General features: G+C 45.7%; 2 protein-coding genes across 2 annotated transcripts; one reads left to right on the top strand and one right to left on the bottom strand.

Moving 5' to 3' along the window:
* Positions 1 to 7,103: 7,103 nt before the first annotated feature.
* Positions 7,104 to 9,795, bottom strand: LOC127307643 (SPX domain-containing protein 1). Its single transcript, XM_051338385.2, has 3 exons — positions 9,362 to 9,795; positions 9,131 to 9,263; positions 7,104 to 7,719 (listed from the first exon to the last, which is right to left on the bottom strand). Exons 1-3 carry the CDS (start codon positions 9,638 to 9,640, stop codon positions 7,301 to 7,303), a joined length of 831 nt encoding a protein of 276 aa, XP_051194345.1. The 5' UTR covers positions 9,641 to 9,795; the 3' UTR covers positions 7,104 to 7,300.
* A 2,563-nt stretch (positions 9,796 to 12,358) lies between these two features.
* Positions 12,359 to 13,382, top strand: LOC139832424 (protein MAIN-LIKE 1-like). The gene is made up of 4 exons (XM_071822183.1): positions 12,359 to 12,376; positions 12,457 to 12,573; positions 12,793 to 13,071; positions 13,158 to 13,382. The coding sequence occupies exons 1-4, from the start codon at positions 12,359 to 12,361 to the stop codon at positions 13,380 to 13,382; spliced, it is 639 nt and encodes a 212-aa protein (XP_071678284.1).
* The last annotated feature ends 5,540 nt before the right edge of the window (positions 13,383 to 18,922 follow it).

Here is an 18,922-nt window from a genome sequence, read left to right as displayed (position 1 = left end):
AGTTCCATCAGGAACTATGCTATTGAGCAAACCACAAGGAATTGATCAAGCACAAGCTAGCTAGAGGAGCAGGGCAAGCTGAAGCCAACAATCAGAAGCAAAACCTCTACATCAACACATATTCTAGGAGCTGGATTGAGTACACCCAAGAATCATGAGCAAGCACTGTTTTTCTCATACAAATCAAGCATATGCATAATCCACAAGCCAGAGGGTTGAGATACCCTGTTTGTATCATCATTTGGCACTCAGCCATATGGTGCAAGCAAAATAAGGGAAAATCCATTAGGAAAGCATCCAAGGGAACACTGATTAAGTCAACAGAATTATAAGTGACATAACCAAGGAAATCCAGCATGGATTGAATCCCTATCTAGCCACCCAGACTCACCTAGCACCCTATAGCTAGCTATACCATCAGAATATAGACATTTACATGTCTATTTTTATTTCAACATCAAATATACTGGAAGCACTTGAATAACTACCAATAGTATTGCACATAAGCATACAAAAATGGTAGGAGCAACCATCACTAGCAGGCCAAGCTCTGCTAGGGTCACAACAACTACCCATCCACACATAAAAGACAACCAGAGGAGCCTATAGTCACTCCAAGGAGTTCAAGCATCACAGGAGGTGCCAACACATGTTTGTTTCCATCCAGTTATATTGCACAGGATGCACAGGAATCACCATTACATCAGTAGATCATGTTTGTCTGTCAGAATTAGGAAGCAAAGCTTCACTGACAAGAACAAGTAATTGATATAGCTCAGACAGAGACATCTAGGTGCATCAAATTAATTAAATGGCAAACAGAATTGCTTTCACAAGCAACAGACAGGCACATGCAGGGAAATAGCAAGCACATATCAAGCAGCTGATGACCACATGATCATCGAGGCCTGCTAGAGCATGCTAGAGCCTGCTAGAGCATGCTGAGGCATGCTAGATTCAAGCCTAGCACCAATACATGAACCAATTAGATGAAATGGCCACAGTTAAGCAACAATTGCATCATAGATAATCAAATCAAGCATATCCAGAAGCAAACCATCCATGGATGGAGCTATCTAGCAATAGTCATGCTTAACAGGGCATTTCTATGAAGAATAGCACAATGATTCACACACCAAGGGCACTGGCACTTGCTAAAAGCAAGAACTACTCAGAGTAGTGAGCCAGGAGGGCCAGAACCAAAATCTAGCACAAGGATGAAGCAACAGTAATGGCTAGGATCGACCAGGAGAGCATCTAGATAGACAGTAACATGCACAACCACAAGGATGAACAAAGACAGCAAGCCATGTCAGCAGCAGAGAGCCCAGCAGCATACGCACAACAATAGAAGAGCCATAGCAGCAGCACGACAGGTCTCTCCATGAGGAGAAACAGCCGCAGCTCAAGCTAGTAGATGGAAGAGAAGAGCAGAGAAAGAGAGAAGGAGGCGGTGGAGCACTTATAGGTAAAGCAGATCGAAGGACGCAGCCATGGCGGCCACGGCGGCACACACGCCGGGGGCACGGCGGCGCCAGGCCCAGCCAGGCCAGGCACAGCCTCGCCGCATCACCACACCACCGTGGCAAGGCTCGCGGCAGCGCCACAGCCTCGGAACACCGGCGACCACCAGATCACCGCGGAACCGTGCATGCGTGCAGACGAGAAGGGGGCGAACGGAGGAGGTGACGAAACCCAAATCGACGCGGACCAATGGGTGCGCCGTCGAGGGGCGGTTCGCAAGTGACCAACCACGTCGCCGTGGATGGCCGGAGACGGCCGGAGTAATTCGGCGACGACGACGCGAGTCGCCAAAGCGTCGAGTAGATTAGGGTTAGGCAGGGGAGGCATCTACGGGGGCGACTGGGTCGGTTGGACCGAGCCCAACGGGCTAGTCCAACCTAACTAGCTCGGCCACCTGACAGGTGGGGCCCACAGGGGCATTATGGTCATTTCAAAATTGATCATTTAAGTAAATCTTTCCAGGATTTTTAGAAAATAAATATAGCTCTAAAAAAATAAATAAAAATATGTAAACCACTCAGCGTAAAATTCTCTATCATAATAAAATATGAAATAGAAATTTTGAGAAAATTAAAAATTATGTCATAATTAAATACAAGAAATGAATATCTTTATCATTAAAAATCAACCCTTATATTTTTAATGATAAAATAAGTCCATAAATTCATTTGGACTTAAAAACACCTTGGCAATATTCCAAGGTAGTAATTTACACCTGAGGAGTCATCTTGAAATTGTTCTTAGTAATCACCTCTAACATGAAATGATAAAACACCGGGAAGGGGGGGGGGGGAACTAAACCCTAAAACTGAAAAGCATCCATATTTGCTTATTTAACCACTGCCCTTATCGGACAATGATGCTATGTTTCAGAAACAGAGGACAAGGGTCAGTCCACACCTTCCAACTGCAACACTTTGCAGTCTTCAGGCAAGTTCATCGCTTGCTCATGTCATTTCAGTATTTTTACCAAATTACTTGCAAAGTACTATACTTATCACTCTTGCATGAAAAGCAAAAGTACTATTTTCATAACTATGAATATGCCTATGTGGTGGGCAATGGAACCATGATATGTGTTGATATGGTGGAGGTTCCATTGCAATGAGTTTATATCCATATAGGATTAAACAACAAATGTCGTCCAGTGATTCTTGTGCCGTAAAACTCGTGTTAACCATAAGATCTGGAGTGGGACGGAGTAGTCAATTATACTTCCACCTCTTGTTCATCAACGGATGCGCTTACCATAGTCACTTGATCCAGAGAAGGACAAGCGGAGTGGTTGGGGAGCCCCAAGCCCCCACGGTAATGCGGTCTATGATGGGTTGCATCTACCGGCGAAGTAATTTATGGTAGAGCCCTGAATTGACGTCGTGGTCGGGGGCTATCCATAGAGGTATGCACCGGCGAGGACCCAGGGTCGGGGATTGCAACAAAGGGTGGGTGTTCGAGGTAGCGGAGGAGTATAATTGGATAAGACCTCATACCGGGCCTCACACCAAAGACAGTGTGGACGGGAAAGCTGCCCGGTTGGCACCAAGGTTAAGATCTTTTATCGGTAAAGCAACACACCTCTGCAGAGTGTAATGAATCGTGACCTGTCACTCCCTGTTCCGGGATTTGGAACTGCGAACGCTGCCGGAAAGGAACTCCATGAAGTTCTAGTAAACCGGTGAAGGCTGACGGACATAGTTCTTCTGAATAAAAGAAATCTTTTGAAGAAATGGTTATTAAAACATGCATTGGTATTAGACTTTCTGGTCTAGTATCGTAGCTAGTGCATTAAACACCTCTTTCCTAATATGAACTTGTTGAGTACGCTCGTACTCATACCTCTTATAATCCCTTGCTTAGAATGTCTGAACCACCTCGAGGAGACAACTGATTTACCAAGTGGAGCCGATGAGATCTACTATGAGGAGCCTGACCTCTCAGGCGGAATAGAAGGCGTAGACTATCTCATTGTCTACGGAAACTGGGAGACATCAGAAAGAAACCAAGCCTAAAATACCTTAGAGTTAGTAGTAACCGAGCAGTACGAACTCCTTAGTATTTAGCAGCTCGGAAGGAAATAAATGTATAACCTGCTCAGACTTTTATATTGTAAGCTAAGCCGGGTTCACCTCGAACCCAGGAGTATTCCTCTCTGGACCCAGGAGGAGCTCCAAGATGATGTATATATTTGGTTTGTAATAATGTATGAATGAGTTATGGACCAGCTATGTTCTGTTGTACTACTCTGAGGGATGTAATATTTGCGGATTGGTACTTCGCGAATATTATATCAACGACTGGCATACTAAAACATGCAGTGGTATGCAGGGTCACCACACTTTCCCGAGTAAGTACACATCCACTCGCAGCCATCGTAACTTATGCTTTCTTATATATTTCTTCCATTGCCAATCCTTTCCAACATTCCATTTCAATTGCATGTGTTGAGTAGGGACAAATACTGCACACCCGTCATCCTTTGCTCGAAATGGTCACTAGCCCAGTATTTTGACTCGTCGAATACGACGACGAAGAAAGACTATAAGAGAATAAGTGTTTTCGATGAGGCTATCCTTGGCTACTCCAAAAATGGAGGCATCTTCGACAAGAAGGGTGAATTTATCAGGCCAGAGACTAGCAAGCTCGGGTTCAAGCATGTGATCGACTTCCTTTGCATCAAGCAGCCAGCTGACAACATGAAGGAGGCCTTCTATGTCCTCCATCACCTTAAAGGGTTTGTCGCGGATGCAGAGATGATGAGTCTGCCACCTAGTATGAGAGACCCTACTAAAATGGCGGGGGAGATCAACAATGCTGATCTTAGAGAAGACTTCCATCGCATCCAAGTAAAGCTATCGAAAATTATCCAAGAAGATGTATGCAACAGATCGGGGCTCTTACACCATCTCAGAGGGTTGTGTAAGAGAGATATCGAAGAATGCCTACATAGGCAGGGTGATGGAAGGACGTGGACAACGAAGGACATGTACAAACCGTTCCCGGAGCCACTGAAGAAGACATCTCATTGATCGAGGCCGGTGTGCCTACCATCACTTTGAATCGATGGACAATGTGTAGTGTGTTGTAAACTAAACTTGCTTAATTTGCTCGAAACGGTCGTCGGTGTTGGACTTCAATTACTATTGTAGTCGTTGTCATTGAACTTGATTACTTATGTGATACCGATGCTATATATCATTTAGGTTTATTATTATTTTCTTGCTTTAATTCTTGTGAATATGTATGCATGTGAACTCTCTTATTCTTTCCATTGCATTATATACTAATATACCTTGTGTCCATAGAGATGACGTACTACGTCGTGTTCGAGAGATGGGTTCCAGGAGTCTATGAGGAGTGAGATGACTGCAAGAAATAGGTGCACAAGTTCAGCGGCAACTGCTACAAAGGATATCCGACTAGACACGAGGCGGATGCCAAGTGGAGGTAGCACCAGTCGAACAAGAGCAAGATCAAGACCTTCGTTGTGCTCTCGCTCTTGCTCACCATCGTCGCGGCTTTACTCTATTTCATCCTAGTGTAGGCGGCGGCCGGTATCACTTCATTTGTATCTCAAGATGATGAACTTAATTTGCATGGATTATGAGTTGTATGGAGCTATATGTTTAACTCGATCGGGCTCTAAGTATGTGATGATGATGTATAATGTTGATATATTATATCGAGAGGGGATTTGGTGACTAGGTGTATACGTGAGCACCCTCTAGATGCCACACGATCTGCGTTGAGATCCAGTTCTCGTCAATTGGATTTGCTGCCTTGACGTTGTCTTATCCAGCGCTAAGCGTACTTGGCGTGGGTCCTACGTGATTTGAAAGTGCATATGGCCCACTATTTTAAATTCAAAAGGTGGGTCCTACGTGTTGTTAGTGCTGATGTGGTTTGCTAACCCAACAATGATGGTAACCGTGGATTGCTAGATGTGACACGTGTCAACCAATAGATGCGTGCTCGCGTATACACCCGGTCACCAGGCTTCTTTTGATATTATATTTGTCTATATTATATCTGTATAACCTGTATATTGTATATAAACCTGTATAAAATATGTATATCTACACCAGGCAGTACAAAATCGAATATACCTGTACATTATTATGTGGCGCACCAGAATGAAATTCAGTGGCGCACCTATTTCAGTGGCGCACCTGGGCCACCTGCCCCACAAAACCTCTTATTTCTGTGGCGCACCTTCGCATGGGCAGGTGCACCACATAATGCTTATTTTTGTGGCGAAGTTTCTGTTACGCAGAATCCATGCGCCACAGAATATACTTTCTGGTACGCCACTAATGAGGCTTTTCCTATTAGTGTTTCTTATTTAGTTCCAATATAAGTTTGACAAGGTTTGACCGAGAGTCCAACTAGGATCCAGAGATCCTACGGCCTCTCGTGTCCGAGCCTTTCTATACGGGAGCCGGGGATGTTCACAACATCACAAGTCCACAAGAGCCACACAACCCCGAGCTCCCCACGCCCAGCGCCGCCGCTGGCCACCCGCCGCCTTGCCGCCTCCGCTCGTCGCCGGCCACCTCGCCGACGTCGGTCGTCGCCCGTCCTCCATTGTTTAGCTCCGTTGGTCCTTAGACCTCCGCCGGTGATCGCCGGAATCTCGCCGGAACCCTAATTCCGGTGAACTCCGAAAAGATAGTCCTGGTGAAGCCCTGCCGGATTTGCACCAAGTTCATCGTCACGCCGGAGCGATCTCTCTACCTAGACTTCAACTTGCTGGAACAAGAAGGAGCCGACGTCGTCAAGCCGTACGTCTGCATCACCTCGGAACCGCTGCACAAGCAACGGAGTTGATCGAGTTGGATCGCCAAAATTGAACGGATCATGATCGTCTATATTGACACCAACCATTAAGCTTCCGCACCCGATTTGCAACGGTACGCAGATCAAATTATCGCATTGCTACATGCTACTGCATCGTTACATACACCTCCTAGATTAGATCTTGGTGATTTATTCGTTGTTGCGTTAGATTTTTTTTGTTTTCTATGCTATAAATTCCCATAGAAACAACTTATCTTGACATTCATCTCATCACGTTTAAACGGGGAACAAGTTGATGCCAAAAACGATCTCTAGTACTGCACCCTCGGTGCAAAAAACGATCTCTAGTACTGCACCCTCGATGCCAAAAACAAATAAAGGTCGGTATGTGTAAATTTGCAATCATGCAGGTGTGCAGTGCTAACTCCAGACCACTAATATTGCAGCAGGCGTCTGTAATGTGTAAAATAGTAATTTTGTACAGTATTGTAGGTTCCTCCGTTCCTCTTCGGGACATGGTCGAGAGCCAATTTCATAATCTATCTCGGAGAAGATCAAGCGAGAACTCCCATCGTACAATGTCGAACGACTTTTAATCAGAGTTGGAGAGGAAATGTACAATCCTTGAAGTTGTAGCGGGCAATCTGCCCCAATCATCCCGTTCGTAATAAAGCGCCAGCTTTACCCTAAACAAACATGATCATCAGCATGACGAGTATAAGACGAGTGTAGGAGTACAAATAGTTTTTCTCCAAACACAAAAAATGTGCTAATAAACACAAGAATAAAAAAAACACGATGTTCATATTACTCGCATAAACACAAACAAAAGTAAACTGCACTGTTTATGGATGTATACTGATCCTCTTTCCACCTCATTTACAGCATCCTCCAACCATAGATTAAGCAATAACCGAGTTACATGAGACAGAGGAGAGAGCAAATCTCCTGTTCCTGATGAAACGTTCCCAAATATCTCGTTTCACCTCTCCTGCTCCTCCTGCCCATTGCTGCCGTGCAGAGGAGGCATGGAGAACACGCTCACCGTCGAGCTCCCACTCCGGATCTCTTTCAGCGCCCGGAGCGCGGCCACCGTGCTCCTCATGTACATGCCCCTCATGTCCTCGATCTCGTCCAGCTCCAGGACTCCACCGCTATTGGCCAAAGATGAGATGGGCTCTGAAGGCTTCTCGTCGCTGTCACTCTCTTCTTCAAGGTCTTCCCTTGGTACAGAAGGTCCGTTTGCCGGTATGAGCTGGTCCAACATCACCTCACATTCCTTTACAAGCTTGTGAAGAAGGTCAGTGGTGAAAAAGGGCTGCTGCAGTACCCTCTGGATGAAAGGGAGGCGGATCAGCGCACCGGTCCTCTTGTCATATTTCTTGAGAATTTTAACCAATCCTGCAAAACAGTAGCATAAAGCATAAGCATAGTTGGTAATTACTGATTCATATGAAATGTTTAAACGCGTTTTCTTTTCACATGATTAATGATCATAATAGGTAAATTATTTTCATTTAACGTAATACATCTGTGTTTTAGTGCTAGTCTAATTAGAGTAGATCTGTACATCTTGGAATGACCAGGGTTTACACACTGAGTACTGCAAGATCTTTATTGATTAAAGCATTTTATCTACCTTACAAGAAAAATCATATATTAACATGTCAGGGGAAAAAACTGCAGAAGTGCAGATGCCATACAGCTTGCATCAGCACAAAGGAAATAGCAGAGACTGGCGAGTAACTTCTTCTGAAACATAAAAATGCGAGACGAATTTAAGAATGTAGAATCTGAAAAAGGCCATACTAGCAAGCATACAACCTATTATTGCATCTGAAACACAAAAAATAAGGGCAGCCTGCAGAGAAGATGTGATCATGTTGTACAACTCAACCTAGTGCCCTTACATACTAATTTTAAAAGTTTACAATGTTAATTCATGCATTTACTAAATTTCTTCACATGGAGTATAATGTCTCTACATTATGTAAATACGTCACTAGAGGCCAGAAAAGCACCACAGATTTTACAACAAAGAAAATACCCATCTAAACGGTAGACCAGAAATCATCAATTTCTCTGAATTTGTCCAAAACTCCATGCTAGAAAGGATAGAACTTTAATCAGTAGTAACCACAAACAATAACCTCTTTACAGGAAGCCCATCAAACAGAAGGAACCAATTTTATTGACAGACCTTGTTCTAACAAAAATCCAGTATTCCCATTGTGCTACACTATTCCTATTGAGAAGAATAACAGGAGATAATGTTGAGTGCTTGTTTGGACAACTAAATCGGCTCTCAAAAGCATATCTTTGCACAATAGAATATCTCGATGCAAACTATAAAGCACCACACGATGAAACTTCCAAATATCAGCGTCATCCTCCCGAAAAAATAGTTCAAGCACGGTTCCGAGTAGCTGCGGTGCTATAAGACAAAACTACTTTAGAAGTGGGAGCCATCACAAAATAAGGAAACTATTTACAAATAGGAGATAGCACATGCACATATGTACATATTATAACGATCTAACTACAAGTCAAGTGGCTCTAGTGGTCTCACTAGACTCGGAATAGTTCAACTAATGGTCCCACTAGATTCGAAATCGTTCAACTCTAAGAGTCCACGTCGTCCAAGACCACGTATATATATAAAATATCCTACCAACTTAAGTGGGAACCACACTTGTATTGAAAATAGCCTACCACTTTGCCCAATTGGGCTTGGATGTTTCATGGCGCTTCAAACTTCCACTAGTGTAAGCAACACCAAACACAATGCGCAAAAATGAGAAGAAAAGCTCACCGGTGTAGTTGAGAGCGCTGTAGTTCACGAGCAGCACCATCTCGCCGTGGAAATCGACGATCTCCTTCCCCACGCGCATCAGCTCCTCCGCGGAGCCCGTCTCCGCCGCCCTAACCACACGGCCCTGAAGCTCCTGCATCCCCCAGCCCCCAGAAGCAGAAAAATCGGATCAATCCAAGCACGCGACCAAGAAGAGCCAGGAATTGAATTGCATCGAATCGAGTTGAGCACCTTCTGCCGGATGACGTAGTCCTCCTCCTTCCCCATGAAGAAGGCGTTGAACTTCTCGAGCTCGGCCTCGAGGAGGCAGACGAATCCGGCCTCCTCCGGCGTCATCGGCGGCGGCGAGCCCCCGCTCTCGACGCGCTGGCGCTTGCTCCGCCGCTCGACGGCGCCAGCGTCGGCGATGAGCCTGAGCCGCTTCTTGAGGTCCTTGTAGGACAGGAACTTGTCGCGCCACTCCGGCAGCGTCTCCTCGATCTGGTTGCTCAGGCTTTTACCGAACTTCATCGCGAACCCGTGAGGATAACTAGGAAGGACAATTGGATCGAATCGCTCGAGAATTTCGCGGTGGGATGAGGAGGAGAAGAAGAAGGGGGAGCGTGGGAAGCGGAAGAGGGAATATTCGGAGACTCTTCGTGGGGAATGGCGATGGCGCGCATCTCATTCGGTTGGAGGTTATAGGGAGGGTGGGAAATAGTAGGGGTACCCAAAGGTGTCCTTCCATGAAATGGGAGGTTTTTCTTAGATCTCGCTTCTTTTACGTTTATGGAGTCAGTTCATTCCGAGCATTATAAATCTTTTTCTTCACACACTGGTGATGAGAAAGCTGGATTTCTACAAATCGACAACTTCTGTGGAAACACTTGTTGCTCTTTAGATCTTTCTTTAGCCGAACAAGAAATATTCTCCTGAGATAAGTAACAAAGGAATGGGAACACCAAACACTTGTGGTCAGGAAGTGCTTTGAGCCTGGTATTGTTGCTTGCCTTGCTCTACAAAGGATGGCACAAGTTTTTTCTAACATATGCATTCGGTTACCACATCTTTGAATGTCAAAGGCGCGGGAAGAGTAGAAAATCGAAGTGGGCCGAAATCCATAGTCCAGATAAAATAAGTCTTCTTTTGGGACAAGAATCGAACCAATCATCTAATTATCAAACTTTAAGATCCACTATGCAAAAGAAATGCAAAATCCAAGAGAATCTGGATCATAATATAGAATAGGTAGCATTGCCATTCTTCAGTTCTAAATTGATGGTGAACAACGGCAGAGCTACAGGAGAAAGATTGGGCGGAACGGAAGGATTAGGTTGTTACTGGGCCGGGCTTCACCAATCCATGGGGCGAAAAATTTATTCTCCGGCTAGGCTGGGCGGGCCACGGCATGGGTTGCCCCAACATAGCTTCGCCCCTGGTGGTGACTGCTCCTACCCATTTGATTTTCCAGCTAAGCTAGGCGGGCCTAAGGGTCCGGTCATTTGTTGTTTCTATTGTAGTCATTCGATTATTATTGTTTTGTATTCGTACCATCTTTTAGAACGTGATGTTGGGCACTAGTTTATGTTACAAGATACTCTTTATGTTTCAAAATATCTCAGGTATTACATTCTGTTAGGACGAATCTTTGAGCAATAGTGTAATATTTCTTATGTGATAAAAAAAAAACATAACTAGATAACCACAAACAACTAAAATATCACTTACACCTAAAATATTTTGAGAATACTTGTCCTGTGACTAGTGCGCAACTATTGTTGAATTTGCAAAACTGAGAGAATATATTGTGAGAGTTATGTTCAAATTAAAGCATGATTTGAAAACATCCAATTGAATGTATTGGTGAGATTGCCGGCTATTTCAACTCAAGTGGCACCACGGAATGGCTGAATTCTCGATGGTCCACGAATTTTTTTACCCATATTTGTCCAGCGAGTCTAAGCGAACTTTCTCCTTTCCGTGCATCGTTATTAAGCGATAACGATGAAGACGACGAAACGGATACGTCCTCATGGCAATACAGTACTAGTATACTGTATACAAGCAAGTCGCCGAGTATAATTAATCGAACAAGTTGCGGCGCCGCGAGTTAATCTATTCCACGGGCCACGCCGGCGAGAGGAAGATTCGGAGCATAATTCCGCCCGGGGCGACGGATATCCGAGCGGATATACCACCGCGACCGCAAGATCCGCAGAAGCCTTTCGTCGATGCGCGGTAGCGCCGGCTCTCGATTGTACCGAACTCTCTTGTGCTTGTGCAAGAGAAAAGTACCGAACACAATAGACAAGCCAAGGAATTTCGGGTTGCTCGCTTTCTTGTTTCTTGGCTCCACGGATTCTGAAAAGAAAAGGCCTAGTTTGACTGCTAACCGGATCCGGCAAATTCAATAAAAATAACTCTTGTGCGAAAGGAATGTAAAAAATGCACCATCGGCGAAACTATTTCGCAGAACTAACCCTCGCGTGCCCGCGTCTGCAACCACGGCGTTGCAAGCCTTAGTGTCACGCCCTCCGGCTCAGCGTGGCAGGCGTGCCAGCGTGGCCTAGCGGGCCCCGGTGCGCGGAAGTGCAACGCCCGGCTAAGGGCGCGGCACGTACACGTGCAACGCCGTCACCGGTGGCGCGGCACTGGCGCACGCATAAGGCCGCCCAGGCCCGCCCGAGCCAGCCCAAGCACCCGATTTCTCTAGGGTTCCAGGCTCGGGAGGCACCAGGCGGCGGCGGCTGCTGTCCCCTCTGTCCCTCCTCCAATCCACCCTCTCTCCCTCCTCAAATCCGGGATCTTGCTCCCCACCCTTGGAGGTATTTTCCCTCCCATTCCCCATCTATTTTATCCGAAAATGTGAAGAAATTTGTCAACCTAGTTCATCAATAGTTCTAGAAACCAATTTTGTAGCATGGACATAGCAAATGTGTGACTATTGTTTAGTTTTTTTGTGGCCTAGATTTTGAAGTCAAATGCTCACATACTAGGTCTTGGGAAACCCTAGTTCATCAAGATATCTAGAAATTTATACCCATTTTTAATTTTGTAGGATGTGAATAGCATTTGTGTTAATATTGTTTGGGTCTTGTGTGCTAGATTTTGTAGTGACATGGTCACATATTATTTTATATTTTGTCACATTTGCTCACATATTAGCTCTTATGTTGTTACTATTGCTCACATATGTGTAGGATGTCGCTTCTCGAACCTCATTACGATACTAGACACTGTGCGTACTTAATGTCCGAGAAGAAGCAGGTAATAGAAATAAACCTAGTGGTACATATTGTTTTCCAATGCTATATGCATATGTAATAACGAGGCTTTTATTTGTGTAGATCTTTGGACCCCTCAGACTTAGGTGTCACGAGGCCTCGTCCTTACAGAAGATGCCATACGATGAGCGATACACGGAGTACATCGAGCCGCTAGGTCTACTTCCATTCATCCATATGGTGATCTGGCGGACACCGAGCATGAACCCTTCCGCCATCACTGCTCTTGTTGATCGCTGGAGACCGGAGACGCGTAGTTTTCACCTCCGAACCGGTGAGATGACCGTGACTTTGCAGGACATGTCGATGATACTTGCACTCCCCATTGAGGGGAAGCCACTATGTATCGACACATCTTGTGAAGACTGGCGTGGCAAGATGTTTGACCTTATTGGCAAGGCTCCTGGTGAGATTATAAACAAGAGGGGTGTGAAATTAAGGGTCTCCGCTGGGGCTACTTTCACTTGGATCTCACAGAACTTCAAGACATGCCCGGAGAGAGCCAGCCGTGATGTGATTAAGCTATACGCACGTGTGTATGTGTGGTATGTTATCACCAGAACTCTATTTCCTGACTGCAGTGGGAATACCGCTCAGTGGCACTGGTTGAAGGCGTTAGCCAAAATGGAGACTAAATGGAGTTGGGGTTCGGCGGCATTGGCCTTCTTGTACCGCCAGGTAATCACTTGTATCAACCCTAACCCATTTCTACATTACATCTCCATTTTGGGACAAGACTAATATTTGTTCCCTTTTTTGTGTAGTTGGACGAAGCTTGTTGCAGGATCGGTAAGGATGCTTGCATTGGTGGTCCGTTGCTTCTTCTATCAATTTGGAGCTGGGAGCGCTTCCCTGACGGAAGGCCTCGTGTTCTCGATTACAAGAATTACAATGATCACGGCAACCAGTTGCGGCGACCCACTTGGGCTTATCATTGGGACATTGTCTCCCAGTTCAGTGGCGACCCAGTAGCGGCCTATCAGACCTAAACCAACGAGTTTGATAACCTAACACCGGAGCAGGTGAATATTTTCATCCCATAAGTCCGATGCATGGTGTTTTTGTAACTTTATTTTTGACATCATTGTGGTACGATCTAGGTGGAATGGGAGCCATATGGTCCTTGATCGGAGCTTGGTAACGCTTCAACATTCACACTTAACCCGGCTTGCATGGCGGAAGCTCCTATTTGGTATATGCATTGTCCCTTGGTATGCATGTGGGCCGTTGAGCATCATATGCCACAGCGGGTTATGAGACAATTTGGATTACTTCAGCCTTGCCCGCCTGAATGGAAGGACACGAGTACAATACTTTACTGGGAGACCTCCTTTGTAGCTCTTTTTGTAAATTGATGTATTTTCCATTCGCATCATTGACATGGGTTTCTCCATTCGCAGCTTTGACAGGAGGAGGAGCAAGAAGACGGATTGGCACAACATTCATAAGAAACATGTGAAGAAATTCTTCATGCGCGTGGAGGAACAGAAGAAAGCGAAAGGAATCCAATATGAAGAACATAGCGAGGATGCTTTCAACCAGTACCTCCATTGGTTTCTTGACAACACTCGTGTTCAGATCCTTCCAGACGCTTATGGGCATGAGATTTGGGAAGAGCCCTTGATATTCGATGATATTGCCACCCTCAAGTACAACAAGCTTGTTAGGGAAGGGCGCCAAACCTCTTTTGCTCCAATGCTGAACTTTGTGGTAACATATCTTACTTTCTGTTTGTCCTTTCACTATGGAACTTTTTTGCCTTTCTCTTCTTCGATGAGGTCATTTGTTTGCATCACAGCGTACGGAGATCCAGAAGAAAGCAGTTGAGCATGAGACCGCTTTGGAGTCATTTCCACATGGTGAGAAGGGCGAGAGTTCATTTCGAGAATTTGTGAAGGTTCGTCCATAGAATGATACTCTAGTTGCTCATTGCATCTTTAATATCCACATGTTGACCATTTGCTGGTTTTTCAGCGCCAGGGCCAGAAGTTATGTCGGTTGTCGAACCTACTTGGTTGGCGTGATTCTGAGATTATGACGCCGTCCCAATCAAGGTCCGCCTCGCCCTCCGACCAAGATGATGAAAACAACTCCAACTCTACTGCCCGTGACGATGAGGTTTCCGATGAGGTATTACATCGCCAATGTAACCATGTGTTCCTACTTGCTTTAGTTGTCCATTCATTGTTTGTTCTATTTGAAGGCCGAAGGTGAACATGAGGTGGATGAGGATGATGAGGAAGTGCCATTGGGAAAGTATGTGAAGAATAAACGGTCCGTGTACAAGTTGAAGCCGAGAAAGGAACGGCAAGATAGGTACACACCGGACGCATACGCAAAGGCTCCGACCGCAAGGAAGGCGAGTAAGAAATCCATCATCGAGTCTGATGAAGAAGAGCACATGGAGCCACGTCAGAAGATTCCGCCTAGGAGGGGAGGCAAGACCAAGCGTGCAAGGAATTAGATATGCTAGGTATATTTGTAAGAACTACTTGTTGGAAGGAACTATTATTTTGCTTATATTTTGGAATGTTGGAACTTGTTGTAAGCACTTGTTGGAAGGAACTATCTAGCAGTTGTTCTCCAAGTTTATATGTTGCCTATATTGCAATTTTTTGCTGCTGTTGTAATTGTTTGTGCTGTTGACAAAAAGCAAGCCAGCATCACTCTACAGCGCCGGACGCGGGGGCGCGACACCCCTCTCCGCAACGCCCTGGGCTACGGCGCGACATCACTCTCGGTTAACTTGTGTCAACATAGCCGCGCCAGGCTGGGCACGCACATCTGCAACACCGGGGATGGTGGCGCGGCACCCCTGCCTGCAACGCCCTGGCCTGCGGCGCGCACCACTCTCTGTTAGCTTCCAACACTTGATGTGCTCTTCTTTTTGAACTGTTGTGCCTCTTGCTTTTTAACAGACAATATACACAACAGTACATAGCACTAACAAGGCATTCATAAGGTTCAAATTTTGGCCTCAAATTTTAAGACAACACAATCCAGGTTCGAATTACACAACAACACATCGAGATTCGAATTACACGGCAACACATCAAGGTCCAAAACACGCGGCGAGACATGAAAGTTCATAGTACACGATAACACTCAGTAAATGACATGATGAAAAACGCAATTGATTTACTGCGTCGGGAAGGCTCCTTGCCCACTCCTCTTCCTCTTCCTCATTTCTTCCTCTAGTTCTTCTTTTTCCCTCAAATCGCGAGCGAGTTGAACCACGGAGTCGAAGAACACCCGGCTCTCCATGCTTCTCTTCATCTCTTCTTCTTAAGCTCTTTCCTTCCTTATGACCTCTGCCTCATGTGCCAACTGGTCCATCATTTGCCTATTCTCCCTCGCCCTTATTACCTTCATACGTGCACACTCCTTTTTCCAGTTTTCCTCCGCCTTCCTTTGACGTTCTTTTGCCGCATCTTTGTGCTGCTTCTCCTCAAGCCTTAGACGTTCGTAATACTCAAGTCTCCCATGCTCCTTTTCCTGCCACTTCGCTTCTTCCTCCTCGCGCCTTTGCCTATCACACTCCGCCGCGTCCTGCTCCCTCACCCTCCTCACAGCCTCCTCCCACACTCCCAGCTTTTCATCTTCCCCATCATTGGCCTCCTCCCACACCCTCTTGCCCTTGTTGGGCTGAGAAGACATACCTGCAAATAATGAAATATAGGAAATTTAGTAACAACAATTAAGAATTGTACAGAGCAATATAAAGAGGAAATTTAGAGCAACAAAATGGAAACACATACGGATTTGGTCCTTGTAGGTATCCTATCATACTATTCGGATTAACACCGCCATGTCGTCTTCTAAGACCAAGTTGGTACTTCTTGGTTGGCTACGAGCTTGTTGGCTAATTCTTGGTTGGCTAGTGCTAGCTTGTTGGCTACTTTGACGTCGGCTAGTGCTTGCTTGTTGGCTACTTCTTGGTTGGCTAGTGCTAGCTTGTTGGCTACTTCTTGATTGGCTAGTGCTAGCTTGGTGGGTACTTCTTGGTTGGCTAGTGCTAGCTTGGTGGGTACTTCTTGGTTGGCTAGTTCTAGCTTGGTGGTTACTTCTTGGTTGGCTATTGTTAGCTTCATTTCCCTTGGCTCTCTTTCTTTGTTCACATTTGCGTGCATTGTGTCCTTCACCATTGCATGTGCCACAACGAGCTCTCTCACGGGGCTATTGGAATTGGTCCGTGATATCTACGCACACTCCTTTTCCTGTAGACAGTGTTGGGCCTCCAAGAGCAGAGGTTTGTAGAACAGCAGCAAGTTTTCCCTTAAGTGGATCACCCAAGGTTTATCGAACTCAGGGAGGAAGAGGTCAAAGATATCCCTCTCAAGCAACCCTGCAATCACGATACAAGAAGTCTCTTGTGTCCCCAACACACCTAATACACTTGTCAGATGTATAGGTGCACTAGTTCGGCAAAGAGATAGTGAAATACAAGTGGTATGGATGTATATGAGTGGTAATAGAAATCTGAATAAAATATGGCAGCGAGTAAACATGCAACAAAATAGTAAACAAACGGAGATTCGATGCTTGGAAGCAAGGCCTAGGGATCCTGCTTTCACTAGTGGACACTCTCAACAATGATCACATAATAGAACCACTCTACATTCTCTTGTTGGATGATGAACACCACTAATTGTGTAGGGCTACAAGAGCACCTCAATGCCGGAGTTAACAAGCTCCACAATATTCGATATTCATATTTAAATAACCTTAGAGTGCATGATAGATCAACACAACTATACCAAGTACTAACATAGCATGCACACTGTCACCTTCATACTATGAAAGGAGGAATAGATCACATTAATACCATCATAGTAATAGTTAACTTCATAATCTACAAGAGATCATAATCATAAACTACGCCAAGTACTACATGATGCACACACTGTCACCATTACATCATGGAGGAGGGATAGAGTACTTTAATAACATCACTAGAGTAGCACATAGATGATATTCAACTAGATCACAAAGAGAGAGAGATGAACCACATAGCTACAGCGGAGCCCTCAGCCTCGGGGGTGAATTACTCCCTCCTCATCATGGAGGCAGCGATGGCGGTGAAGATGGCGGTGGAGACGGCGGTGGAGATGACTCCGGGGGCAATTCCCCGTCCCGGCAGGGTGCCGGAACAGAGACTTCTGTCCCCCGAATTGGAGTTTCGCGATGGCGGCGGCTCTGGAAGGTTTTCTCTGGTTTCGTCAATCGGTGTCGAGGAATTAGGTCAGGAGGCTTTTAATAGGCGAAGAGGCGGAGTCGGAGGGGCTGCGGGGCAGCCACACCATAGGGGGGCACCCCCCCTTGGCCGCGCTGCCCTGTGGGGTGGGGCCCCCTGGCTCCCGTCTGGCCCCTCTTCGGTGCTCTGGAAGCTTCCGGGAAAAATAAGATATTGGGCGTTGATTTCGTCCGATTCCGAGAATATTTCCTTTGTAGGATTTCTGAAACCAAAAACAGCAGAAAACAGCAACTGGCCGTTCGGCATCTCGTCAATAGGTTAGTTCCGGAAAACGCATAAAAACGATATAAAGTGTGAACAAAACATGTAGGTATTGTCATAAAACAAGCATGGAACATCAGAAATTATAGATACATTGGAGACGTATCAGTCCGCTCCCCATTCTCGTGCACCACCATGGCCCCAACCATCCATGTCGCTCCTAAAACGCTTAGTTCTGCGTCTTCCGCGTCTAACCACTTTCCAATCTGGATCGGGCCATAGTTGAACTCCATGATACTCCGGCCAGTGCGAATGGTCAAGGTATGGGTGGAATCTAGGTTCCCATGTCTTCTTGATGGTCTCCATAGAGAACTCGGACTATCTGACGGTGAGCGGGTGGTTGTAGTCCACATGTCGCGTGCGAGCAGCCGTTAGCAAATGGGAGCACGCGAGATGAAGCAACATTGGTCTTCCACATGTGCAATCACAAATCTTAAGTGAGACCTTGAATGCTCGGCCACCATGTTGGACACCGTCGCCCGTGGTTCCTCCTGGCTCGTCAACTTGGTAAATGAGCTCATCATTATCAAACAGTGTGTTAACTTGGGAGTCCGCCTTACGCGACTGAAATTCCATCCAGTCGTCAATCTTTGGTGGGTACTTGTACTTGTGCTTGTTCTTCTTGAACATTCCAGCAATTTGCATGTCAGTTTCATCAGAGTACTTCAGGAAATACGTATTCATCTTGTCGAATGTATATCTAACTGTTGCAGTCACCGGCAATGCACGGACACCTTTCAACACCTTGTTAAAACATTCTCCCAAGTTGCTTTTCATATGACCATACCTCCGTCCTCCCTCATCATATGCTCGCGCCCACTTAGGCACATCTTGAATGTGCCTATTGAGAAACTCGAGACCTCCAGGATTGAGTTTTTTGTTAGCAAGCAATCTGTTGTACAAGTTTGCGAAACGTCGGTCCGTGTAAGCCAGACAACAATCTTGGAGATCATCCGCCAACTCCTTGCTCCCACAAGCCCTATTGAAGTTTTCACAAAAATGTCTCATGCACCA

The sequence above is a fragment of the Lolium perenne genome, chromosome 6, assembly GCF_019359855.2.
Source record: "Lolium perenne isolate Kyuss_39 chromosome 6, Kyuss_2.0, whole genome shotgun sequence".
NCBI classification, from domain to species: domain Eukaryota; kingdom Viridiplantae; phylum Streptophyta; class Magnoliopsida; order Poales; family Poaceae; genus Lolium; species Lolium perenne.
Note: the sequence above shows the minus strand (reverse complement) of the source record. Positions and strands in the feature narration are given on the sequence as shown.